This window comes from Geotrypetes seraphini, chromosome 4, assembly GCF_902459505.1.
Source record: "Geotrypetes seraphini chromosome 4, aGeoSer1.1, whole genome shotgun sequence".
Lineage (NCBI taxonomy): Eukaryota > Metazoa > Chordata > Amphibia > Gymnophiona > Dermophiidae > Geotrypetes > Geotrypetes seraphini.
In genome coordinates, this window is record NC_047087.1 from 323,242,116 (window position 1) to 323,268,606 (window position 26,491).

At 45.8% G+C, this 26,491-nt stretch overlaps 2 protein-coding genes across 8 annotated transcripts in view; one reads left to right on the forward strand and one right to left on the reverse strand.

The window, feature by feature from the left end:
- PIGZ (phosphatidylinositol glycan anchor biosynthesis class Z) overlaps positions 1-6,135 on the reverse strand; it is a 51,823-nt gene extending 45,688 nt beyond the window's left edge. Inside the window, exon 1 of the mRNA XM_033942102.1 lies at positions 5,977-6,135. The gene's annotated coding sequence lies outside the window, so the exon portion shown is untranslated. The remainder of the gene's footprint in view (positions 1-5,976) is intronic.
- Positions 5,912-26,491, forward strand: part of TDRD10 (tudor domain containing 10) — a 75,264-nt gene continuing 54,684 nt past the window's right edge. The window contains exons 1-2 of one of the 7 annotated variants that reach the window (XR_004539221.1): positions 5,912-6,137; positions 20,992-21,114. Coding sequence is in view for 5 of the 7 variants with exons in the window: in XM_033942104.1 (XP_033797995.1) it covers positions 6,050-6,137; positions 20,992-21,114 (211 nt within the window). In the remaining 2 variants the exon portion in view is untranslated. The remainder of the gene's footprint in view (positions 6,138-20,991; positions 21,115-26,491) is intronic. The other 6 variants (XR_004539220.1, XM_033942104.1, XM_033942106.1 and 3 more) reach the window with 6 other exon arrangements.

A 26,491-nucleotide genomic window follows, 5' to 3' on the forward strand; every position in this document is an offset into this window, starting at 1 on the left:
ACTGGCAAGACTCAAGGTGAACAAAGCCATGGGACCAGACAATTTGCACCCAAGAGTGCTCAGAGAATTGAGCGATGTCCTGGCGAAACCGTTGGCTGAGCTATTCAATCTCTCCCTAAGTAAGGGGAAAGTTCCCCTGGACTGGAAATTAGCTAATGTCGTTCCTCTGCATAAAAAGGGTTGCAGGGCAGAGGCTGCGAATTATAGACCGGTGAGTCTCACATCAATAGCAAATTGGACATGATCTTGAATGAAGGGAATCTTCGGGATCCCAGTCAGCATGGATTCACCAAGGGTAGGTCCTGCCAATCCAATCTCATCAGCTTCTTTGACTGGATAACAAGAAAGTTGGACTTGGGAGAGTCTTTGGACGTCGTGTACCTGGACTTCAGTAAAGCTTTTGACAGTGTCCCACACCGCAGGCTGCTAAGCAAGATGGAATCGATGGGGTTAGGAGAGACACTAACTGCATGGGTCAATGATTGGCTGAGTGGCAGACTTCAGAGGGTGGTGGTTAATGGTACCCTCTCTAAAACATCGGAGGTGACCAGTGGAGTGCCGCAGGGCTCGGTCCTGGGTCCACTGCTTTTCAACATATTCATAGGGGATCTGACTCAAGGGCTTCAAGGTAAAATAACACTATTCGCCGATGACGCCAAACTATGTAATATAGTAAGTGAATGCAGTTTACAGAATTATATGGCGCAGGACCTGCTTACATTGGAAAGTTGGTCCTCAACCTGGCAGCTAGGCTTCAATGCTAAGAAATGTAAGGTCATGCACCTCGGAAAAGGAAATCCATGCAGGACGTACTTCTTGAACGGAGAAACTTTAACTAGGACTTCAGCAGAACGAGATTTAGGAGTAATCATCAGTGCAGACATGAAAACTGCCAATCAAGTGGAGAAGGCTTCATCTAAGGCAAGGCAGATATTGGGTTGTATCAATAGAAGTTTCATCAGCCGAAAGCCTGAAGTCATAATGCCGTTGTACAGGGCCATGGTGAGACCTCATCTGGAGTACTGTGTGCAATTCTGGAGGCCACATTACAATAAAGATGTGCGCAGAATTTAATCGGTTCAGCGGACGGCCACCAGGATGATCTCGGGGCTCAAGGGTCTCTCGTACGAAGAGAGACTGAACAAATTGCAGCTCTACACTCTCGAGGAACGTAGGGAGAGGGGAGACATGATCGAAACATTTAAGTACCTCACGGGACGTGTCGAAGTGGAAGATGATATTTTCTTTCTCAAGGGACCCTCGGCCACAAGAGGGCACCCGCTCAAACTCAGGGGCGGAAAATTTCATGGCGACACCAGAAAGTATTTCTTCACAGAGAGAGTGGTTGATCATTGGAACAAGCTTCCAGTGCAGGTGATCGAGGCAGACAGCGTGCCAGACTTTAAGAATAAATGGGATAACCATGTGGGATCCCTACGAGGGTCAAGATAAGAAAATTGGGTCATTAGGGCATAGACAGGGGGTGGGTAAGCAGAGTGGGCAGACTTGATGGGCTGTAGCCCTTTTCTGCCGTCATCTTCTATGTTTCTATCCATACTCCCTCTACCCAGCCCAACATCTTACTTCTGTCTTCATACTTCACCCTCATGTTCAGCATTTTCCATGTCTCTCTGCCCCCTGCAAGGTCCAGCATCTGTCTTTATGTCCCTATTCTTCCAATTCCCACCTAGTTCTAATAACTATCCTCCCCCAAGGGGTTCCACCATCTCCCTTCTTTCACACCAACACCCCCCCTAGGTCTACCATCTCCCTTCCTACAACATGTATATCACATTTTTCCCTCTCTTCATAATCCAGCATCTCTTATTCCCTCCCTTGGCTGCTGGCCCCGATCCACTCTTCCAGCACTCGATTTCTATCAGCCCTACCTTTGACCCTGGTCCTGCTAAATTGGGCAGGACTCTCCATGCCCTGGCATCTCTTCCTGCCTCCCTCCCTCTCTCTCCTCCATGCCCTGGCATAGAGCATATTCAATTCCTGTAGCACTAGACTCTGAAACCAATTGAACATGAAGTTAATCTAATGCTGCATCCTCATCCATCAGGTTTCTAGGTACTATCAAGGAGTAGTGGAATGACCTGGCAGGTAGGCCTGCTGCCCCATACGCAAGCTCTTTACCTGCTGCTGGCAAGGATCTGGCTGTATTTGTCAGAGAGGGATCTGCCCAAAGTTTGACCCTTTCCTTTGATCTGCACATATGTAATGAGCCATTGCATTAACAAAAAAAGTGAGGGCAGATTAAAGCTCCCCAGGGGTTAAAAACAAATCCGAGAAGCTGAAAAGAAGCTCAGTGAAACAAACGGTTGTTTATGCATCTGCACTGGTAGCAAAGAATGTGCCTGTTGGCCCTCCCAGTCAAGTCAAAAGAGTTTTTCGAAAGGTCTCCTCCTGCCGCTCTGCTGCTGTTTTCTCTCTAGCTCTAGTGTGAACCTTTTTGTTGAGATATCAGCTGTTAAATTTCAGTTCAGAATCTTGTCTTGCTGGGCACAGTGGGGCCCCGATACAGCAGTCATTCTCATAAACTGCCGGTGGCTGCCCTAAAATTTTCTCTCTGCCGCAACTTCTGGTTTCCAACAGGGCAGATCGCCACAGAGGGAAAGCTTCAGGGCAGCCTCCGGCAGCGTGTGAGAATGGCTGCCGTGTTGGGACCCCGCTGAAAAGTAACAGAGCTAGAGAGAAGGGAAGAGAAATTCAGTCCGCGGTGCCCAAGGCAGCTGCCCTCTTTGCTCCCCCCTAACGCCGGCTCTGGAGAACTTTAACAATTTCAGGCCCTAGGCACTTGCCTCCTGACCCTAACCTTAATCCGGCCCTTGCAGCAATAACAAAGACCAAACCTACCCTACCTTCAGTTGTGGTTCCAGCTAAATCAGATGGCAAGAACGAAGACAGAAGCCACGGGACCTTTCCTCTTGCCTGCATTGCTATTCGCTATAAGCTCTGCCGGTCTCAATCCTGCCCCTCAAAAACAGGGAGTCACTTCAGAGGTGGGCGGGATCAAGATCGCCAAAGCCTATAGCGATGCAGGCAACAGGAAAAGTCCTGCGGATTCGGTCTTTCTTTTTGCTCTTTTAATCTGGCGCTGCCAACACCACCGCTGCTATACACCCGGCCGCGTCGATCTCACCGGCCCTGTGCGGACCGGCAGAAATTTTCTACGGACCAGCACCGGTCCGTGGACCAGCGGTTGAAGAACATTGTTCTAGAGGATGATTTATTTACCCCTTTGTCATATGAAAAAGCTTTTTTTCACCCTTACCATTTATTATTTTTGATTCAAGTACCAATGTCAATATTACCAGATTATTTAAAAGGAAATTCTATTTTGATTCCATTAAGATTAGTATGGAATAAATTATTGAAATTTTGGGAATATCATCAAATTGTTACTGAGTTTTTGCCTATTCAAGGAAATAGTGATTTTTCTCCGGGTATGACTAATGTTACTTTTAAAAAATCAGGAAATGATGTAATCACGGGTGACAAGGAAGGAAGAAGTTTTCACTCAGTTCCAGCTTGTTTGGCGGCTCTCTGAAGAAGCCTTGCGGCAAAACGCGTTAGAGTCCGCTGGAGTGAGACAGCTTCCTAAAGCACCCATGCAAGCTAAGTTCACATTTTTGAAAAAACGCTGAAGTTATTATTTTGTTCACATGATTGTTTTGGGATATTAACTAAATTTTTTGAAAAATTGGTTCACTATATTCTTTCTAACACGGGAGAGGATGTAATGATAGAACACTGAAATGTCTATAGGGGTTTGTCCCCATTAGCATTTATTCCACCTTGTTTTTCAAGGTTCTGAGCACCTCCAAGGTTGAAAGTTTATATATTTAAGTGAAGTTGACTTTATTAGTTCTTCCTTTTCAGTTTTGTTGTATAATGTTACTTTTAGACATTGGGCAAATAAAGGGATTAAATTTATTGCTCAGCTTTTAGATGAGTCTGGGAGATTGTGTAGATTTCCAGAACTTTCCTTAATTGTTGGAAGTGGTCCAGGGCATTGTATGGATATATGCAAGTACAACATTATGTAAATCAAATCATAAGAGGGGGGATTTCATTGGGTGTACACGATAGGATTTAAAATTTTTTTAACCAATGTAATGATATTCCTATTTCGGTATCTTTATTACATAAATTGTGGTGGAGTTTGATTCCAAATAGAACATATGACAATATTATACAAAAGTGGAGTAATGAAATGGGAATTCAATTATCACTTCAAAATTTCAGTCAAGCTATTCATCGTTTGCCTAAAATTATTACAGGATATATTTGGAGAGAATGTACATATAGAGTTTTACATAGTACAAGCATTTCATGCAGGATTAGTTAATTCTTCTATTTGTATCAAATGTGAGAAGGATTCCAATACTTTGTTTCATGCATTTTGGAAATGTCATCTGATCAAATCTTTCTGGTCTGCCATCCTATTATTTTTGGGGTCATTATGGAATTGTCAATTGGTTGAATCTCCAAAAGGTGTGTTGTTTGGTAAGGCAGCAGCTTGTGGGGTTTTTGGACATGAAAGATGTATTCTTTTACAAAAAGCATGTATGATTGGTCATAAATGCATATTACAATATTGGTTACAAAAATTGTTGGCATTGGAGGAATCAATTCCATCGTTTAATTTTATTTGAGGTTTTTGAGGTTCGTAAATTTCCTAAAAGAACACGATTATTTTTAAAAATCTGGGATCCTTATATACAAAAATTATCCTCGAAAGCTAGAAGTATGATTCTTAATACTTTATATTAGATTTAAATAAATGTGTGTTTTTTGGTTTTTTTATTCATATATTTTGTTTAGAATTATATGAGTTTGTTTGAGCACAATTAATTTATAACAGTTTTGAACTCAATTAAACAATGTTTTACCATGAATTCAACTGCAAAGAACATCCTCCTACATCACATTTTTCATTTGCATAAACATTTTATCATTCCTTCAACATATATTTTAATATATCTAAACTATTTTTCCTATATCCCCTCTTATTACTTCATATATATATATCAAAATCATTCAAATTTCCCTCCCTACCCTAGAATGAAAGGTGACATAAAACATCAAATAATATAAAAAAAAATTATATCTTTTATATCTTTTATATTTTTGGTTTTTTAATTTATTTATTTTTATTTAAATATTTTTGTTTATTTGATGTTTTGTGTCGCCTTTCATTCTGGGGTAGGGAGGGAAATTGGAATAATTTTAATATATATGTATGGAGTGGGGAGGGGGATATAGGGGAAAAGCGGTTTAGATATATTAAAATATATTTTGGAGGAATGATAAAATGTTTATGCAAATGTTTTCTTGTGAATTTGATTGTAAAGAATGTCTTTTTGTATCATATTGTTGTATATTCCTTCAATAAAATGTTATTAACATAAAACTTTATTTTGAAGGAATGATAGACATTTATTAGAAGTTAATATGATCAATTTAAATGTAATGACTATTTTACTGTGTTATATTATTATGTATTTATTGTATTTCTTCAATAAAATGTTATATAATAAATCGTAGTAATAAGTGGTGCTGAGCAGGCAGGCAAGAGGGACTGGACTTTGCTAGTTTTGCCATTTGGACGCCCTTTTGCAGTGTCCTTGTCACAACCTTAAGCAGAAAGAATCCAAACGAAGACCAGGAAATTCGAACCATTATGCCGGCTCCTAGCTGGGGTTAAAGGGATTCTCCGGGATGGATCATCGGATGGGAAGTGGCTCCACCCTCCCTCCCAGCCAAGCAATGCCCGAAGACAGCGCTTGATCCTGCGCCATTTGGCTCCGGGAAGGAAAACCCGGATGTCTTAATCCATCCTCCTTTTCCTGGAGCCATATAGTAACCCTACACTTGGCCCGCCTCCGCCCCTGGGTAGTTGGGGGGGGGGGGGGAGACCCCAGCTCATGAATATTAACTCCCCGTGGAGCTAGTAATGCGCGTGCTTACCTGTTCCAAGCTCGTGCGGGTGACAAGGTAGAAAGTCAAGGCCCCACCCCGGAAGCGCGTGTCGAGCCTCGCTATGAACTGGCTCGCTATGGATGGAGGAGGGCGCTGCAGGTCTCGCGGTAGCGTTTCAGGCGCTGCTGGAAGGTGCGTGGCTCGTGCTGGTAAGAAGGGCGCGAGGAGTCTCGGGTTCTCTGTGGAACGCACCCTTTCACGCGCTGCTTTCTCCTCGTGGCGCCCGTCGCTCTCCCGACTTTTCCCTTTGCAGGCTTGGCTGCTCATCCTGGCTCCAGTCCAGTGCAATGAGCATCTCCATGCCTAGTTAGTGCTGCCCGATTCAGAGAACAACTTTTCGACTCAGCCTATTGAATCGATTTTTTATACCATTTGATCAATTGGGCGGTTTGTGTTTTTTTCCCCCCAAACTTTCTGGTGGGTTTATTTTGTAGCTTCTTCACCTTTGTCCTCTCCAAACCCACGCTGATACTGTGGTATAAACAAAGAAGGCATTTCTTCTCTCTCTTAGGTCCTAGCTCATGCTTGCTGTCTAACATCAGCTCTGGCAGGAATCACATTTCAAATCTGGCCCTACTGTAATCACAAAATAGGAAATAAAATTATTTTTCTACCTTTTGTTGTCTGGTCATTATTCAAATCATGTTAGTCCCAGGCTCTGGTTTTTGTTTGTCTTCTGTTTACTGGCTCACCAGGGTCTCCTGCCCATTTGATGTTTTCTTCTTTCTTGGTGCTCACCATCCATCTTCCATCTCTGTTCTCCCTTCCCTCCCTCAGAGGTCTGGCACTTCTCCTTTTTTTTTTTTGTTTCCATCCCTGCAGTCCAGCATTTCCCTAATGACCACTTCCCCCATCCAGTATTTCTATCCCTCTTCCCTCCACACTAGTGCTGCCCGATTCAGGAAAAAAAATTCAATTCGATTCAGCCTACTGAATTGGTTTTTCGATTCAATTCGATTTTCCTGCCCAATTGGGTGTTTTTTTTCCCAAACATCCTGGTAGGTTTATTTTACAGCCTCTTCACCCCCTTTGTCTTCTCCTAACCACACTGGTGCTGTGGTGGAAACAAGCAAAAAATACTTTTTCTCTCTCTGTTAAATCCTAGCTCACGTTTGCAGTATAAAACCAGCTCTGGCAGGATACACATTTCAAATATGACATATTGTAATCACAAAACAGAAAATAAAATTAGTTTTTCTACCTTTTGTTGTCTGGTCATTATTCAAATTTTATTGGTCTCAGGCTCTGGTTGACTTCTGATAACTTGCTTGCCAGGGTCTCCTTTCTTCTTTCTCCCTGCTAACCATCCATCTTCCATCTCTGTCCTCTTCCCTCCCCAGGAGGACTGGCATTTTTCCTTTTTTTCGTCTCCCTCCACAGATCCACCTTTTATCCCAGGACAAGCAGGCAGCATATTCTCAACAGTGGGTGAGGTCACTGACGGAGCCCCGCAGCGGACAGCCTCACAAGCAGACTTGCTTGAAGATCTTTGTAAGAGCTTACGAGTGCTGCACTGCGCATGCGCAAGTTCCTTCCCGCCCGAGTGAGGGCATGCGTCTCCTGTGAGGTACCTCAGTTCAAAGTTTTCCACAGAGCCGAGAAGTCCTTTTCACTTCAGCTCTGCAACCTTTGTTGCCTTCTCTCACCGCGGCTTTCTTATTTTTGTTAGTCGATGTGCTCGCGTTTCTTCTTGACTCTTTTGTTTTAAAAAAACCTTATTTTTTGACTTTCTTCCGGCCAGCGGCCTCTTGGCCTAGGACTGGCTGCTTACCTCGTTCGTTATGTTGGCCTTTATTTTTTCTATGTCCCGGCCTCTTACTGGGTTCAAAAAGTGTAGCCAGTGCGGCAAGGCCATTTCAATAACCGATCCTCATAGTCAATTTATTGCTTGCCAGGGTCCTGAACATTGCCCCGATGCCTATTTGTGCTATGCTACCCTTCAACCTTGAGCCCTTCGCAGACGATGTGCCAAGCTTCTTCAACTATTTGGCACTATGGAATAATCTGCTGAGAGGGTCTCGACCTCTGCTTCGGGGATGGCCTCGACTTCCAAGACTCGACCTTGACGCCCGCGTCTGCCTCCACTAAGGCCTCGACCTCGAAACCTACGGTCTCGAAGGCCTTGCCGGCAGTTCCTCAGAAGTCTTCCTCGGTGGGTAAGTTTCCCGTCTCTCCTTCAGATACTATTCCTAAGAAGCCTCCAGAATCCCAGGCATCTCAGGCCGTATCTGCAGTCCTACCAGCCTCTTCCAGACCTCCAGCCAAGCATGCCTCCAAGCATAGGGAATATTCATCCTCGAGGTCGCCCTCATTGGAGCGCACTGTTGCACCTTCGAGACCTGATCCCTTTGTCTCGGTGCCTATGTTTGAGGACATGTTGAAAGCCATTCTGACCACTCAGATTTCCTCGGTCATGGCTCAACTCCTCCCATCCTTGACCCTGCTTCCTATGAGCCAGCCTGAGCGGCAGTCTGAGACCCCTGTTGAAGCACCTCGAGGCAAGCCTCGGAAGTCTCGCCGTTTCTTATCCAGTGACTCTTCGCCTGCTTCTCAGACACAGTCTCCTCAACCTCGATCGAGGCATCGCTCAAAGCATTCAAGGTATCTCGCTTCCAAGCTCTGTCAGGAGACTTTTCTACAGCAGAAACCCTCTCCTCCTCCAATACTGAGTCTTCTATGCCTCGTTTATCAAAGGCTACCGAGACTTCTACTAAATCTAAACATAAGTCTCGCAAGGCTATTACACCGGCTGCTTCTCTTCGCAGTCCATCGAGGTCGAAGACTCCTCCATCGAGTCTGCCTCCGAGGGAGCCTTCTCCTCCTGCCTCGACCCACTCTGTTTCTAGAACCCCAGGAACTTCACCATCGAAGTTTTTGAAGCGAAGCACTCTCTAACTCCTCCTGTTCCGGGTAGTGGAGCTTCTTCAATCACTGTGTGCCTGGATTCTGAGCCTCCTTCTCAGTATTCCAGAGAGGCTTCTTCCTATTCGGTGGTTCCTAAGTCTCGCACTTCTTCTCCTGAAAATGCCTCAACCTCAAAGTCTGCCTCTTTTGTGAGGTTTATCTTTGACATGGGGAAAGCTCTTCAGTTGGATCTCCACTCTGATTCCAAGTACACTCCTGAATACTTGGCCAACATGGAGTTGCCTCATCCACTTCAGGAATATGGAAACTCCTTATTCCATTATAGCCATTACATCCAAGCTGGAATCCAGGTATTGCACAGTACCTTGCAAAGGCTTTGAGAAATCTCAATTGTCCCATCAGTCCTTGGTTGTGGAATCTTCTTTAAAGAAAGCTCAACCTTCTAAGCTCCACACTGCGGTCCCTCCAGGCAGGGAGGGCCGTACCATGGACAAGTTTGGCCGTAGGCTATATCAGAATTCCATGATGGTTAACAGAATTCTAAATTACAACTACATTTTCACTGCTTATTTTAACTATTTCCTCAAATTGATGCCTAAGTTCTACCCAGCTGTAGAAGAACAAAGTCTTCCGGAATTTAAACAGATCATCAGAACTCCGTCTCAACTTCGACTCTTCATGCTGCAAGCCACATACGATGCCTTTGAGCTTTCTTCTAGAGTTTCTGCCTTTGCAGTAGCCATGCGCTGTCTCGCCTGGCTTCGCATTGTTGATATGGATGTTGATTATTGCAGGACCGTCTAGCGAACTTGCCTTGCCAGGGGAATGAACTCTTTGATGATTCTATTGAAGCTGCTACAAAGCGTCTCTCTGAACATGAGCGCTCTTTTGCTTCCTTGATTCGGCCGAACACTAAGACTCCTCCTGCTCGCCCATACAAGCAACCATCTCAAAAAACATTATCCTCAAAAAACGACACCAGCTTTATCCAGGCCTCTGCCTGGAAGGCCTTCACAGCAACAACGACAGCAGAAAGCTCAGACTCCTGCTGCGGCTAAACCTGCTCAGTCTTTTTGACATTCCCAGTCTGAGCATGCCAACCTCCCTTCATCAGACTTCTCTTCTGCCCATAGGAGGTCATCTTCACCATTTTTTATCGCCAGTGGGAGATGTTCACCTCAGATCTCTTGAGTTCTCACCATCCTTCGGGAGGGATACTCACTTCACTTTCTTCAGGTGCCTCATCGCCCTCCAAGAGAGTGTCCTTCCAATTCGTCGCAACTTCCCCTTCTTCTTCAGGAAGCTTAGGCTCTTCTTTGCTTTCGAGCTGTTGAGGAGGTTCCTCTGAACCAACGGGACATGGGTTTTTATTCCCGTTACTTTCTAGTTCCAAAGAAGATGGGGGATTTGCGGCCCATTCTGGACCTCAGAGCCCTCAGCAAATTTCTAGTCAAAGAGAAGTTTCGAATGCTTTCTTTACCAACTTTATATTCCCTGATGACTCAGGGAGATTGGCTGTGCTCTCTGGATCTCAAAGAGGCTTACACTCGTATCCCAATTCATCCAGCCTCTCGCAAATATCTACGATTCCGGGTGGGGAATTTTCCTCTCCAATACAGAGTTCTTACTTTCGGACTCGCCTCATCCCCCAGAGTCTTCACGAAGTGTCTGGTAGTGGTGGCTGCAGCCCTCTGTACCCAGGGTCTTCAAGTTTTTCCGTACCTGGACGACTGGCTCATCAAAGCCCCCTCTCAACAAGGGGTTATTGCAGCGACCCAACAGACTTATGTTCCTCCAATGTCTAGGGTTCGAAGTCAACTTTCCAAAATCCCGGTTGACCCCATCTCAGTCTCTTCAGTTCATTGGGACCACTCTGGACACAGTCCAACTCAGAGCGTTTCTACCTCCACCATGTCGGAATACCCTCATTCACCTTTGCCATCAAGTGTCTCATCTCGCATCAATTTCAGCAAGACAAATGATGATTCTGCTCGGTCACATGGCTTCTACAGTTCACGTGACACCTTTTGCCAGACTTCACCTTCGCATACCTCGGTGGACCCTGGCATCTCAGTGACAGCAAGCTACCGATCCACTTTCTCAACAAATTACAGTATCTCCTTTGTTGAAGCAGTCTCTCCACTTGTGGATTCTCTCTTCCAATCTTTCCAGAGATTTGCTGTTCCACACTCTCCCTCATCAGAAGGTTCTCACAACAGACTCGTCAACCTACACATGAGAAGCCCATCTAGAGGGTCTCCGTACCCAAGGTCATTGGTCTTCTGCGGACCGTCTTTGTCGCATCAATCTGTTGGAACTCAAAGCGATTTTCAGTGCTCTCAAAGCTTTTCAACACCTTCTTCATGACAAGGTAATCCTTGTCTGGATGGACAACCAAGTCGCCATGTACTATGTCAACAAATGGGGAGGTACGGGATCTCACTCCCTTTGTCAAGAAGCTCTGAATCTCTGGAATTGGGCGATCCATCACAACATCTTTCTCAGAACTGTCTACATTCAAGGTCAGCACAACTGTCAGGCGGACAAATTGAGTCGTCTTCTGCAACCACACGAATGGACACTCAATTCCTCACCTCTACGTCAGGTATTTACTCGATGGGGGACTCCTCATAGACCTCTTTGCCTCTCCCTTCAACAACAAGCTGCCTCAATTCTGCTCCCGAATATACTCTCCCTAGCGTCTCGAGGCAGATGCTTTCCTACTGGATTGGACGGATCAGTTTCTCTATGCCTTCCCTTCATTCCCTCTGATTCTCAAGACTCTTGTCAAACTCAAGACAGAACATGCCACCATGATTCTGATGGTGCCTCGGTGGCCCAGACAACCGTGGTACTCCCTTCTACTTCAACTCAGCACCTGGGAGCCTCTATTTCTACCAGTTTTTCCCTCTCTGCTTACTCAGAGTCAAGGGTTCTTGCTGCATCCCAACCTCTACACTTAACAGCTTGGTACCTTTCAACCTAACAGACTAACAACCTAACAGACAGTTTTCTCAGTCTGTACAGGATATTTTAGTAGCTTCCAGAAAGCCATCCACTAGGCAGTGTTACGGCCAGAAATGGACTAGATTTTCTGCTTGGTGTTCCACTCGCCATATGGAGCCAATGTCTACCTCCTTGGCTTCTGTTTTGGATTATTTACTTCACTTATCACAATCTGGACTTTAGTCTACATCTTTCCGTGTCCATCTCAGTGCGATTGCTGCTTTTCATTAGCCTCTTGATGGGAAACCTCTGCACACCCTGTGGTTTCCCGCTTCATGAAAGGACTTTTTAATGTTCATCCACCGCTCAAACCACCTCCAGTGGTCTGGGATCTCAATGTTGTGCTGGCTCAATTGATGAAGCCTCCATTAGAACCAATTGATAAAGCTCATCTCAAGTATCTTACTTGGAAAGTAGTTTTCCTGATTGCCCTCACGTCTGCTCGAAGAGTCAGTGAGTTACAAGCTTTGGTTGCGGATCCACCTTTCACAGTTTTCCACCATGACAAAGTGGTCCTCCGTACTCATCCAAAATTCTTGCCTAAAGTTGTTTCAGAATTTCACAACAATCTATTGTTCTTCCAGTATTTTTTCCAAAGCCTCATTCTCACCCTGGAGAAGTGGCGCTTCATACTTTGGACTGTAAGCATGCGTTGCCTTTCTACTTGCAACGCAATCAACCTCACAGAACAGCCCCACAACTTTTCATCTCCTTCGATCCAAATAAGTTGGGGCATCCTATCTCGAAGCGAACCATATACAACTGGTTGCATCTCTTTCTGCTAAGCTCAGGCTGGTCTCCCTCTGCAGGGTCAAGTCACGGGCCACAGAATTCGAGCAATGGCAGTGTCTGTAGCTTTCCTAAGATCAACTCCTATTGAGGAAATCTGCAAGGCTGCCACTTGGTCCTTGGTTCATACATTCACCTCTCATTACTGTCTGGATACTTTCTCCAGAAGGGATGGCCATTTTGGCCAGTCTGTTTTACAAAATCTTTTCTCATAACTTGCCAACTCTCCTTCCATCCCATTATGCTTAGCTTGGAGGTCACCCACTGTTGAGAATATGCTGCCTGCTTGTCCTGGGATAAAGCACAGTTACTTACTGTAACAGTTGTTATCAAGGGACAGCAGGCAGATATTCTCATAACCCACCCTCCTCCCCTGGTTGGCTTCTTAGCTAGCTATCTGAACTGAGGTACCTCACAGGAGAAGCGCCCTCACTCGGGCGGGAAGGCACTCGCGCATGCGCCGTGCAGCACTCATAAGCTCTTACAAAGATCTTCAAGCAAGTTTGCTGCGGGGCTCCGTCGGTAACGTCACCCACTGTTGAGAATATCTGCCTGCTGTCCCTAGATAACAACTGTTATGGTAAGTAACTGCTTTCTTAACTACCCTTTCATCCAGCATCTCTCCTTCCTTCCCCACCACTCCAGGGTCCACCATCTCTCCCTTTCTTTTCCCAACTACCCTCCTATCCAGTATCTCTATCCCCCCTCCACACCATCCCTTGCGTCCAACTTCTCTCCCTTTCTGTTCCTTCTCTCCCTAAATCCCATTGTCCATCATCTCTCTCCCTCTCCTCTATTTTCAGACCCATTTCTTCCTCCCCAAAGTCCGACATATGCACATCTCTTTGAATCCCCCCTTCCCTCCCTCTGTGTATGTCTATACCAGGGCCCCCCCCTGAAGGCCTGCACCCCCACCCCTGAAGGCCTGCACCCCCACCCCTAAAGGCCTGTGCCACCATCCCTGAAAGCCTGTTTCCCCCTTGAAGGCTTGTCTCCCCCCCCCCTTAAAGGCCTGCCTCCCCCCCCCTTTGAAGACCTGCCTCCCCCCCTTTGAAGACCTATCCCACCCCTGAAGGCCTGCCTGTCCCCCCCTTGAAGAACTGTCCTCCACCCCCCCCTTTGAAGGCCTGCCTGCCTGTCCCACCCCAAAGGACTGCTCCGAAGTGGTACTAAGATCGCTAGCATTACGATCTTGTTTGCAGGCTGTTCCTGGAAGGTAAACAGTGCGGGAAGGCCAGGGGGGTAGAAGCCGGATGCCGGGGGGGGGGGGGGGGGAGCCGACAGCAGCACTTCCCGACTGATCCTTCCCACTCGCCCTCTAAAGAAAGTGCAGCAGCTGCTGCTCCTGCTTTAGGAGGCGAGGGGGGAGGGTCAGGCGAATCGGGAAACCGATTTTGTTTTGTTTTGAACCGATTCGAATTGATTCACCCGAAGTGAATTGGGCAGCACTACTCCACACCATCCCTTGTGTTCAATTTCTCTCCCTTTTCCCTCCCTCCATTCCATTGTTCACCATCTCTCTCCCTCTCCTCTGTTTTAAGACCATTGTTTCTGCCCCTTCCCCCCACCCTCAGTCCAACATATGTCCTTCTCTTTGTAACCCCTCCCTCCATGTACTTCTAATAGCTATACCAGAGCCCCCCCCCCCCATGGCAAGCATGCTTCCTGTCATCGAGCTTCCCCCTGGCTTCCCAGTCTTACTTTCAAAACTAATTCTGACCTGCAGAAGATTGCCGGTGATGTAACGATTCTAGCAGGTTGCTGTTGGCCTCCGCTGCACATTCCTCTGCTGCGGTCCCGCCCCTCATCTGATGTCGCATCCTGTTTTGGTCTGGGATGGACCACAGCAGAGGGAGTGTGCAGAGGAGGCCGACGGCAGCCTGCTAGAATCACTACATCACTGGCGATTCTCTGCAGGCCGTAATTAGTTTTGATAGTAAGACTGGGAGGCCGAGGAGAAGGGGAAAACATACCGGCCTTCGGAAAAAATCCTAAAGCCACAGAGCTGAGGGTACCCACATTGCTGGCATCTATGCAGCACTTCCCAGCCTACCCACCATCATGAGATCGGACATCGGGCCTCCTAAAGTAGGAGCAGTAGTGGCAGTGGACGGCCAGCAAGAGGTAGCGCTTGGGACAGGCTTTTCGCTGCCAGAGCGCTGCTGCTTTTGTTTTAGGAGGCCTGAACGTGTGCGGGAAGGAGGGTTGGTCAGTGAATCGGAAAGCCTGATTTTTTTTTTTAAGAAAACAGATTGATGCAAATCAGGCAGTACTAGTCTGTACAAGATGCCAGTCACAGCTCTTCCTCCTGCTTCTCCTCCCTTCAGTTCTTCCTTTTTTCCAAGTGAGCATGAAGGTGGCCTCCTGGTCTGCTTCCACCATATCCTTATTTTGCCGTCTTCGATCGTTTGCAGTTTTTACAGGGCGCCAGACTGGCGCTGCCTGCTTGGAGAGGATGACATGAGGGAAAATGTGGCTCTGTCCCCATGAACTCTTATCCCAATGCACAAGCCTTGAAGAGTCATTTATTTGATTTAAAAAAATTGTATCCCGCATATCCAACAATAAAATAACTAACAAAAAAGACCATAAAATCACTGATTTTATATTGAAATCATTTTATTAATGTATAAAAAGAAAATATCATGTGCAACTGTCATTTTCTAAATCTCGCATACAGAAAAAGGATCTACAAAACCTGTCTTCCCTCCACTATCAGTAAAATGGAATGTTACATAGAAAATTCATCCTAACGGAATACCTTGGTCAAATACACTGAACACAAATGCCGTTTATCTGGGTATCCCCAAAAAAACAGTACGAAAACTAAGAATAGTTCAGAACACGGCAGTTCGCTTGATATTCAGATTGAAGAAAAGCGATCACATTAGCCCCTTCTATAGACTACTACACTGGTTGCCAATGGAGGCGAGAATAATGTTCAAATTTGCATGTATCTGTTTCAAGCAGGCCTGGGGACTAGCGCCTTCCTATCTTCTACCACATTTTGTACTACACAACCCCACATGGTCGACCAAAAACTGTAACACATTTACATACCCAAGGATCACTGGCTGTAAATACAAATCCTTTTTGGACAGATCTTTCATGTTTCAAGCAAGAAAACAGCAGTCCTGGCTGGGTAACTACATCAATAGAGCCAGGCTGACCTACAGCGCATTTTGGAGAGTAATCAAAACTGTACTATTTGACAGATTCATCTCCAAATCAGAAGCCACACTAAATTTATATTTTCCTTCTGTCTATTCCTTGTGTAATATGTTGTACCTTCACCATTTTCTTTCTGTAATTTGCGGATTGTCCAGCTCTCTTCAATGTGAACCACCTAGAAGTCATCTGACTATGGCGGTATAGAAGAATAAAATTATTATTATTATTATAATAATTGACCAAAAATGACAAACATAAATTAAACTAGAACCCCAAGAAGCTACACCTTCCATGTAGTACACCAGAGAAATAAAAAGATTAATTTCTCCTACACTTCGCAAAATATAAAGATCACACATGCCAGGGATAGTGTTAGGCTAAGGGGTGCAATTAGGGCAACTGCCCCCTGGCTAGAGAAAGCTCTAAGCTTGCTGGAAGCCAAAGATGGCTCAGGCTTGTAGTGGGCTTTGGGGTCCCTTTCCAAATCTCTGCCCTGGGCCCTACCCAAGCCTAACACCAGCACTGGTGGGATAAACATTTCAGTTCTTGTATATTCTAATCACAAAATGAAAAATAAAATGACCAGACAACAAAAGGTAGAAAAAATAATTTTATTTTCTTAGTCATGTTGGTAAACTTGGCTCTTCCCTCCCTTTCAGAATCACTCAGCTCTGGAACAGTCTCCCTTCCCCTCTCCGCAATTTGAGCCCCCTTCTACCATTCCGTAAGCATCTGAAGACCTGGCTCTTCTCCAGAACGTAACCCCGTCCCGCTCCTGGCACTCTCACACCAACCTCTCTTCTCTCATACTTATATAATTCCACTGGAGTTCCGTTCCTTCCCTAACCATGTAAACCGTGTCGAGCTCCATCTGCGGAGATGATGCGGTATATAAACCCAAGATTTAGATTAGATTAGATTAGATTAGTCATGTTGATCCCAGTCTCTGGTTTCTGTTTCCCTCTGTCTTCTTAACTCACTCGCCAGGGTCTCCTGCTCATTTGGCATTTCTTCTTTAGGCTCACCCCTCATCTTAGTGTACTTTCCCATCCTGCATTACTCATCTCTCTTCTGTGTTCCTATTCTCTCCCTCATCTAGCACTTTTCCTCTCTGCCCAAGTACCATTCCCATGCAACATCTCCCTTTGTGTCCCTGTCCCTATTCTCCTCTCCATGCCCATTATTTCCCCTCTGTTTCTGATACTTCTCCCTTTGTCTGCTAGGTACAGTATTTCATTCCCTCTTAGTATGACATCTCTTTTTCCCTTCAGTCCTTCCTCCAAAAGGTCCAGCACCTCTCCCCTTCCACAGGTGCAGCACCTCCCCCTCCCTTCCCTCCAGCTCCCCCTCATGCAGGTCCTGTATCTCTCTCTCTTTCAGTTCCAACCCTCCCCTTCCTAAGACAAGCACCTCTCTCTCCCTTACCTTCAGCTCCAATCCCCTCCTGAGCCCTTTCCTTCAGACCCAGCTCCCCCTCCTGTGCCCTTTTCTCCAGCCCCAGAACTGCTTTGCCTTGCATTTGCTCCCTCTCTTCTTCAGGGCAGACGGCTCCAGCTCCCCCCCTACCTCGTGGGTCTAGCCTGCCTGCCTCTCTCCCTACTGGCCAATACCTTGTAGAAAAGCAAGCCTGTTTAACGTTGGTTGTGGCCTTCCCTCTGCTGGGCTCCTCCTTATCATGCAACTTCCTGTCATAAGGAGGGTCCCAGCAGAGAAAAGGCCACAAACACCATCAAGCAGGCCTGTGTAGAGATCGGCTTGCTTTTCTACAAGGTATGTGCTAGCAGCAAGGAGGAAGGGAAGCTGGCTGGAGCCGACAGACCCGTGAGGGAGGGGAGTTCTGGAGCCGCTGGACCCACAATGGGGTAGGGATGGTGGGTAACTCAGGGAGCTGTGATGGAGAGAGGAGTCCCCATGGGAATAAAGCTTTTTACCACTTTCCGTGTCCACAGGGAGTTGGGTGTTTCCATTTCCTTTGCCATGGTGTTCAGTTACCATGTCGATCTCTAGAGTAAACTTTTGTCTGCAGGTGCAACCTTTGAGGACTTGTGGAGTTCAGGGTTCCTGGCCGTCAGCATTTGCTTGCTCCCTTGACTCAGGCAGGAGCTTGAGTGCAGGCTCTTAGACATCAATAGCGTCCTTCAGGGGGCTTACAGTGCTGGCCGCAGTTCGCCTCTCCCATTATCCTTTTAGCATTCGTTGTGACCTGGGGGAGGGGAAGTGGTAGTTCAGTCCAACTGGCAGCCTGAAGATCTTGGGCCTTGAGACAGAAAATCCCTCTAGATCCAGCTACTCTTTCAAGTTGCTGAAGCAGGCTGCAGCACCTTTTCCCCTGCACATGGCCCTCACCTGGAATACTGCGTCCAGAGAGTGGTAGAAAGCTGGAATTTAATTTTATTCACTCCAGGACATTTGCAGAGCAGCCACATGGTCTACCCCACACACCTTCACCAGACACTATTGTCTGGATCGCCCGCTGTCAACAGATTATATTCTGCCATGTTGGCACAATTTGCACAGTTATTTGTTATAATCGCATCTGTTATTGAGATACATACTCTGCCATGTTCAAGTTTAATAATAACATCTGTTATTGAGATACATACTCTGCCATGTTCAAGTTTAATAATAATTGTTTCAAGTGTCGGTCCAGTTCTGAGGACCAAAATAAAGTTCCTATTGTTTACAACACATAACCTCTGACTGGCCTCAGTAATTGGGGTTTTATACCTGTCCCTCACCTGGCTCTTATGCAGCCTCACCCTACCGCAGCAAGGTAGCGGAGACGAAGAGGGGACCATCCCCTGATGGGGACCCCGTCCTCTTACACCCTCTGCCCCCCCGCAGCTGGAGAGTCACCAAAAGTGGGGCTGACTTATACTGCTTGTCCATGGAGAAAGTGAAGTTACTTACCTGTAAAGGGAGTTCTCTGGACAGCAGGATAAGTCAGCCACACTGACCCTCCCTCCTCCCCTAAGGGTTGATACTGCACTAAGACTCAAGCTAGGGAAATCACTGGATTAGTGAGGGTCAGCACAGGTATATATAGGGCTACCTGCACATGCTCAGATGAGGCTTCCAAAGCCTCACCTGAGCTCTGGGAGAGCAAATCCGAATTGGGGACATAAATATTGAACTAGGCCAGTTACTGGGCAGACTTGCACGGTCCGTGTCTGTATATGGCCGTTTGGTGGAGGATGGGCAGGGGAGGGCTTCAATGGCTGGGAGGGTGTAGATGGGCTGGAGTAAGTCTTAACAGTGATTTCGGCAGTTGGAACCCAAGCACAGTACCGGGTAAAGCTTTGGATTCTTGCCCAGAAATAGCTAAGAAGAAAAAATTAATAAAAAAAAAAAATTTAAATTGAATCAGGTTGGGCAGACTGGATGGACCATTTGGGTCTTTATCTGCCATCATCTACTATGTTACTATGGAACGCTCTTCTGGAGTTTGTTATAGGGGAAAACACCCTCCAGGGATTCAAGACAAGGTTGGACAAGTTCCTGCTGAACTGGAACGAACGCAGGTAGGGCATAGGTCTTTGACCTGGGGACTGCTGGGCGTGATGGACCACTGGTCTGACCCAGCAGTGGCAATTCTTATGTTCTGAGCAGAGACGGTCTATTACATTTTAAATGTACAACACTATGTATGCCTTTCAGTGCTATAGAAGCCCTCTGTTGTAGTTCCTTCCTATTTCTCCTACTGTAAACCGCATCGAGCTCTACGAACGTGGAGATGATGCGGTCTACAAAGCTAAGGATTAGATTAGATTAGACAAGCATTCTTGCACATTATCTGTTTTGGACAACTGATGCCCCTTTTTTTGCTGATGCCCTACTTTGCTTATTGAGTAATCTATCCCTGATCTGACTTGGGTGCTTTGAGGTTATTCCAAGTATTTCGTAGGTTTCTTTTGAGCTTCTTTGCTGCACTTTCTTACTGCGAGCCCTTCAATTTTGTGAATAGTAGCCACCTTGGGCAAACCACTTAACTCTCCATTGTCTCACGTTCAAACGTAGGGATCCCTTTACTAAGGTGCAGTAAAATCTGGACTCATTGTGGTAACGTAGGATTTTACTGTAGCACTTTTGGGGGGCTGCTTTTTTTTTTTGTTATTTGAAGATTGTGCGCTAAGATTCCTAGTAGTGCACTGCGGTACCTGCAGAAAGTTAATGCAGGAGCACTTCTTGCTTCCTAATTAGAAGGTTTCTAAGTGGTTCTGCATTAATTCTGTAGTAAGCTAGTTACTTCACACTAATTATAACACTACAGTAGTTGGTTAACGCTCATGACAAGCCTTCCCCCCCCCAAATATATTTATATACATCTGCAACACATGGGTGCAAATAAAAAATACCATAAAAACACTCTAATGCGTTTCTTCAATCGGTTGTTTAAGCGTGACAACAGCATCATTTAGTAAAAGTGTCTTCTTAGATTGTAAGCTCTGGGGACAAAATACCTCCTGTAGCTGAATGTAACTCTCCTTGAACTACCACTAGAAGGGTGTGAGTTAAATACTAAGAAGAAATCCTTCTGCCAAGCCCCTTCCCTTGTTTAAAAGCCACCATTTTGATATAGCCTTCAATCTATAACCCTACTGCCCACCAACCTAGCCAGTTCCCCTTAACTGTATCCATGACATCTTGTCTGTTTAGTGTCTGCTCATAAGAACATAAGAATTGCCGCTGCTGGGTCAGACCAGTGGTCCATCGCTTACAATCTTCTTTGCGACTCTACAGCGCTAGATAAATAATTAACAGTAGTCGTAGTAGTAACAGCAGCAAGCAATAGAAACATAGAAGATGACGGCAGAAAAGGGCTATAGCCCATCAAGTCTGCCCACCCTACTGACCCATCCTCTTAAGTCTATACCTAGCGACCGATATTCCAGTTCGACCCTCGTAGGGATCCCACATAGGTATCCCATTTATTCTTAAAGTCCAGCACGCTGCTGGCCTCGATCACCTGCGCTGGAAGCTCATTCCAACGGTCAACCACTCTTTCTGTGAAGAAATACTTCCTGATGTCGCCATGAAATTTCCCGCCCCTGAGTTTGAGCGCATGTCCTCTAGTGGCAGAGGGTCCCCTGAGAAAGAAGATATCATCTTCCACCTCGATATGTCCCGTGATGTATTTAAATGTCCATTCTGATGATTGCTTCTTCTCTTCAGACAGAAACACACTGAGGCTGATGGATTTCCCAATGGCCCGAAGAGGCCCCAATGGCAGAGGAGGTGATGAGCTGAATGAGGATTTCCTGAAGACTCAGCAGGCTGTGGGGGTCACCAAGACAGGTATGGGGAACCTTGTCTAAGTCCTTTCTTGCATATAACTACTAAAATCATTTATTTATTTATTCAATTCTCTCTACTGTTCTCCCAGGTGAGCTCAGAAGGGTTTACATGAATTTATTCAGGTACTCAAGCATTTTTCCCTCTCTGTCCCAGCAAGTGGTGAGCCTCATACAGGACCTGGAAAAGTCATCTTCAGCCAACCCAGTGTTTGGAGTATTTGGGAGTCCTCTTCGATACAGTGCAGGGCCAAGCAAACAGAAGCTCAGGATGCAGATCCTCATGATCTTGGCCCTTCCAAGCCCCATAGCCTGGCAGTATCTGCATGTGCTGGGCTCGATGGCAGCCTCCATGGAAGTAGTGCCCTGGGCAAGATCTGATATGCTTCCTCTCCAGCACTCCCTTTTGTCCAGATCTCTGCAATGTCACTCCCTGCAGATGTAGCTTCCCTGGACGGCAGAGGCAAAGCACAGTCTGCATTGGTGGTTCCAGGTAGAGAACTTGACAAGGGGTATGCAGCTCTGATTTGACGCATGGGTGACCCTCATGACTGACACCAGCCTCAGATAGAGGCCCCTCTGCTGGGATTGTCCCCATTGGAGAGCAAATTGTCCATCAGTCATCTGGAGCTGAGATCCATTTGGTTGGCCTTGCTACAATCTTTCCTGAGAGGAAAAGAATTTGGGGTGTTTTTGAACAAATTCCATCATGTTGTCTTCTGTAAACAGACAGGGGCACCAGAAGTGCTGCCCTCCCCTTGGAAGCTCGGATACTGGTCCAGTGGGTGGAACTTCATTTGCAGGCCCTCTCGGTGGCTCAAGTGGTAGGAGTAGGAGCAAGAGCAGACAAAATGTTTTCAAAGATTAGGAAAGCTGGTAAACTGGGCAACAATATAATATCGGGTGATTACAATTACTGACTAGTGGAGGTAAAATTCCTAGACGTCATAAATGACGGCTTCTTGGAGCAACTGCTTTAGGAACCGACAATAGGGGGAGCTATTTTAAATTTGGTCCTTAGTGGAATGCAAGGCATAATAGAGGCGGTAACTGTTGGGTCCGCAGGGAAACAGCTTCAGTTGCTTTCCTACGCTCCACTCCTATTGATGAAATCTGGTCCTCAGTTCATACATTCACTGTCTGGAATCTTATTCCAGATGGGATGGTCACTTTGGCCAAGCAGTGCAAAACTTATTTTCCTAATGGCCAACACTCCCTCCGTCCCGTCCTAGTAAGCTAGGGAGTCCCACATGTGAGAATAGGCTGCCTGCTTGTCCTGGGATAAAGCACAGTTACTTACCGTAACAGGTGTTATCCAGGGACAGAAGCAGATATTCTCACAACCCACCCACCTCCCCTGGTTGGCTTTTTAGAACATAACATAAGAAACGCCTTCACCGGATCAGACCGAGGTCCATCTAGTCCGGCGATCCGCATACCAATCTGAGGAGCCACGGACGGGAAGGCACTCGCACATGCGCAGTGTGGGCGGTTCTTAAAGTGGTGATGCACTTTTAAAGCTGTCTGTACCGGGGCTCTGTGGATGACATCACCCACATGTGAGAAAATCTGCCTGCTGTCCCTGGATAACACCTGTTACGGTAAGTAACTGTGCTTTGTGGATGATGCCAAAATCTGCAGTAGGGTAGACACCCCTGATTGTGTGGATGAGGAAGGATGTAGCAAAGATTAAAGAATGGTTCACAATTTGGCTGCTAAGATTTAATACTGCAAAAACCCAAGGGAACGGTACAGTTTAGGGGGTGAAGAACTTTTGTGCATGAAAGAAGAGCAGGACTTGGGTGTGATTGGCTATCTTAAGATCATTGCATACCAACAGAATGAAAAGGCAATGGCAAAAGCTAGAAGGTATGCTTGAGTGCACTAAAAGAGGAGGTAATAATGCCCATAATGACTGAAATCCTTACTGTTCGGATTCAACACTAGGATGGCAATAGGGCTTTCAAAGTCATTAATGTCAAAGCATCCAACAACAGTGTTCTCCCCAGGGCCTTTCAGACGGGCGCTTCGCTCAGCTAATTTAGATGACCGCCCGGCTGTAATCTCGATCGCAATCCTGCTGCTGCTGCCGCCTTCTGCTCAACATTTAAAAAAAACAAACCACATTCTCACTGGCTTGGAGATTTACCGGGCTGACTCGGCACAGCCTGAATCGCAGGAGCCTGACTTTTTTTTTAAAGTTTTTAATGCCAGCAAGCAACTTGAACACATGCTCTGGGGCTCTAACATGTGCATGCCGGCTTCCCTTCTCTTCCCTCTGAAACCAGAAGTCATGTCCCGGGGGGAAGAGAAGGGAAATTGGCATGCACATGCCCCGGAGCATGGGTTCGCTATAGGAGACAGGTAAGCTTACAACTTGCTCTTGCTTGCTTTGGACTTTCCTCGCTGCCGGATCCTGCTTACTTTCTGTTTCCGTGAAGGCAGGACCCGGCAACGAGGAAGGCCCGAAGTAAGCAAGAGCAGCGAGTTGTAAGCTTCCCTCCGTTGCTGACTTATGGAAGATAGGTCAGCGATGGAAGGAAGCTTACAACTTGCCTTAGTCCAGCCCTGCACAACATGCGGCCCAAAACGGATCTCACTGCGGCCCGCACCCGATATGGCTCTCACTCCGCTCTCCTTTGAAGATCAGCTCAGGAGGCAAGATTTAGCCCGAGATCAGATGAACATTAAAGGGCATTTGAAGGCATCTGAGCAGATTGAGGAGAACATGTCCTGTTTTTGCATGCCTAAAAATACCACCTTGTCTAATGTAATCTCTGATCAGATCCTTAAGAGTGATGCAACTATGTATGCTGAACAGTCTCCTCCAGTAAACAGAGCTTTAAAGCCTGCAGCCATACAGAACCAGATGGTCAAAGGGCTCCGAAGTGTAGTATTGCCAATGGATCTGTCTCACACGTTTCTGCTGCTGGCAGATGTAAACTCAGCACAAGAAATAGAGACTGGTGGCATTCTGTGTGGAAAGCTGATGCATAATGAATTTACTATTACCCATGTAATAGTGCCAAAGCAGTCTGCTGGACCAGACTACAGTACAGTGATATGGAGAATGTGGAAGAATTATTCAGTGTTCAAGATCAACATGATCTCCTCACAGAAGAAAGACGGAGAGAAAGAGAGAGGCCTGGACCAAAGGGGAAAGACAGGAGGCAGATACAGGAGAGGGGGGAGAGAAGGGAAGGAGATAGAGATTTCAGACCATGGGGTGGAGTGGGAAGGAAGGAAGGAAGGAAAGGAGAAGAGAGAGATGCCAGAGCATAGGGGAGGGGTGGAGACAAAAAATGGAGAGGGGGGTGAAGCTGAAATAAATCATGTACAAAGGAGAGAAAGGGCACAGGATATAGAGTTTATTGAAGGCACATAGAAAGAGGGAAGATACCATATGGAACAGAGAGAGGGCAGACACTGGATGGAAAAGGCAGAAAGGGTGGACAGTGGATGCAAGGGGCAGAGATAGGGTGGACAGTAGATGGAAGGGGTAGAGAGAGGGTAGAGGCTGGGTGGAAGGGGCAAAGAGAGAGGACAGATGTTGCATGGAAGGGAGCGAGGACAAATGCTGAATAGAAAGAAGAGAGTGAAGAGAAGATGACTAAAGCAGAAACGACAAAAGGTTGAAAAAAAATATTTTTGTTGCTTTACGTAGAATCAAGTAGTATTGTAACTGTATTGATTAAAATTTATCAATAGGAAATGGAAATAAGGCAATTTTGGGAGGGAATAAACCCCTTTCCTCAGGTCAGGACAGGATACCATAACAGCTGTATACTGTACTGTCTTGAGGAAAGATTTGGCCTCTGAAAGCTAATTGAAAAATGGATTAGTCCAATAAAATGGTATTTTCATATTTCTCATTATTTTATTTCTATTTGTTAATTTGTAAAGTGGTGACTGTTATGTAGAAGATTTTTTCAAATTTACATCTACTGTCTTTATATTTTGCACAGTATTAGGGGACATGTGTCACTGTTTCTGTGGTGTTGCATTGTATGCAGTCTGGTTTCTTGGTTCAGTTTAACTTTTGTCTACATATTTTTATTTTTAGTTTGTGATTATTCCATATTGGGCGAGGGTGTATCTGTGTTCTGTGTGTATGAAAAGGACATGGCTTTCTGTTAGCATCGACTACAAGATCAATTGACTGTGTAGGATCTGGTTTGTTTAGTTTTACAATGCGTGTGTTGGTGTTCTAGTGCTCACTGCAGTGTTTAAGATGCTGCCTTTTCCTAGATGCACCCTTATTGTGTGACTCATGGTTTATTACTAAAAATATATTTTTTTATATAGAGGAGGGGGTTGTTCAAAAATGGTTAGCACTGGCTGTCATATATATACTAGGTATGCCACTGGATTTAATGACCCTATTCTAACTTTACTGTTGATATAGGTGTTGTCTTTACATTACATTAGTGATTTTTATTCCGCTTGTACCTTGCGGTTCAAAGCGGATTAAATAAGAAGAGAACTGGTCATTTCCAGGAGAGTACATTACATTGGAGAATACAAATTGAGGATATAGACTTAATAATGTTGGAAAATAAATCAGGTTACTTTACATAGCATAGTATTCTGTTTCCTTACATTGGTAAATAGTTGGTTTCGGTAGGAGAATTTAGGTTTCAGGACGAATGTGGATATGGCGCCAGGGAGTGAGCAGAGCATGGTCAAATTCAGAGGGGAAGAGGAGAGGGAGATTAGGTAGATTGTATATACTTTTTGAACAGAAGTGTTTTGATTGTCTCCCCCCCCACACACTATAAAGAATTAAATTAAAGTTGTATTAACATCAAGCAGCTTTCAAATGAGATAAGCAAATAAAAATAAAATATTTTAAATACATTGCTAATTATTACCTGCTTTTTTACCTAAACTGTTTTGCCTAGCTCTCACTTTGCACTACACTTCCCCCTCCGTATTCACAAATTCCGTATCTACGGATTCGTTTATTCACGGTTTTAAATTAAAAAATGCATTTTTATTTTCAGGCTATTTTAAGCCCTGTAAGCGCCCCTTTAAGCCTTACCTGATGGTCTAGCGGGTTTTCGGGGCAGGAACGATCTTCCCATGCTCCTGCTTCGTGCAGATCGCTCACAGGAAATGGCTTGAGACACTATGGGAGCTCAAGGCAGCCATTTCCTGTGAGCGATCTGCATGGGGAAGGAGCGTGGGAAGATCGCTCCTGCCTGAAAACCCACTAGACCACCAGGTAAGGCTTAAGCGGGGGCTTTCAGGGCTTAAAATAGCTGGGGGAAGTGGGGGTTAGGAGCAGAACCGGTCCGAATATTATTCACGTTTTTTTAATATCCGCAGGCCGGCTCTGCCCCTAACCCCTGCAAATACGGAGGGGGGAAGTGTACAGCAAA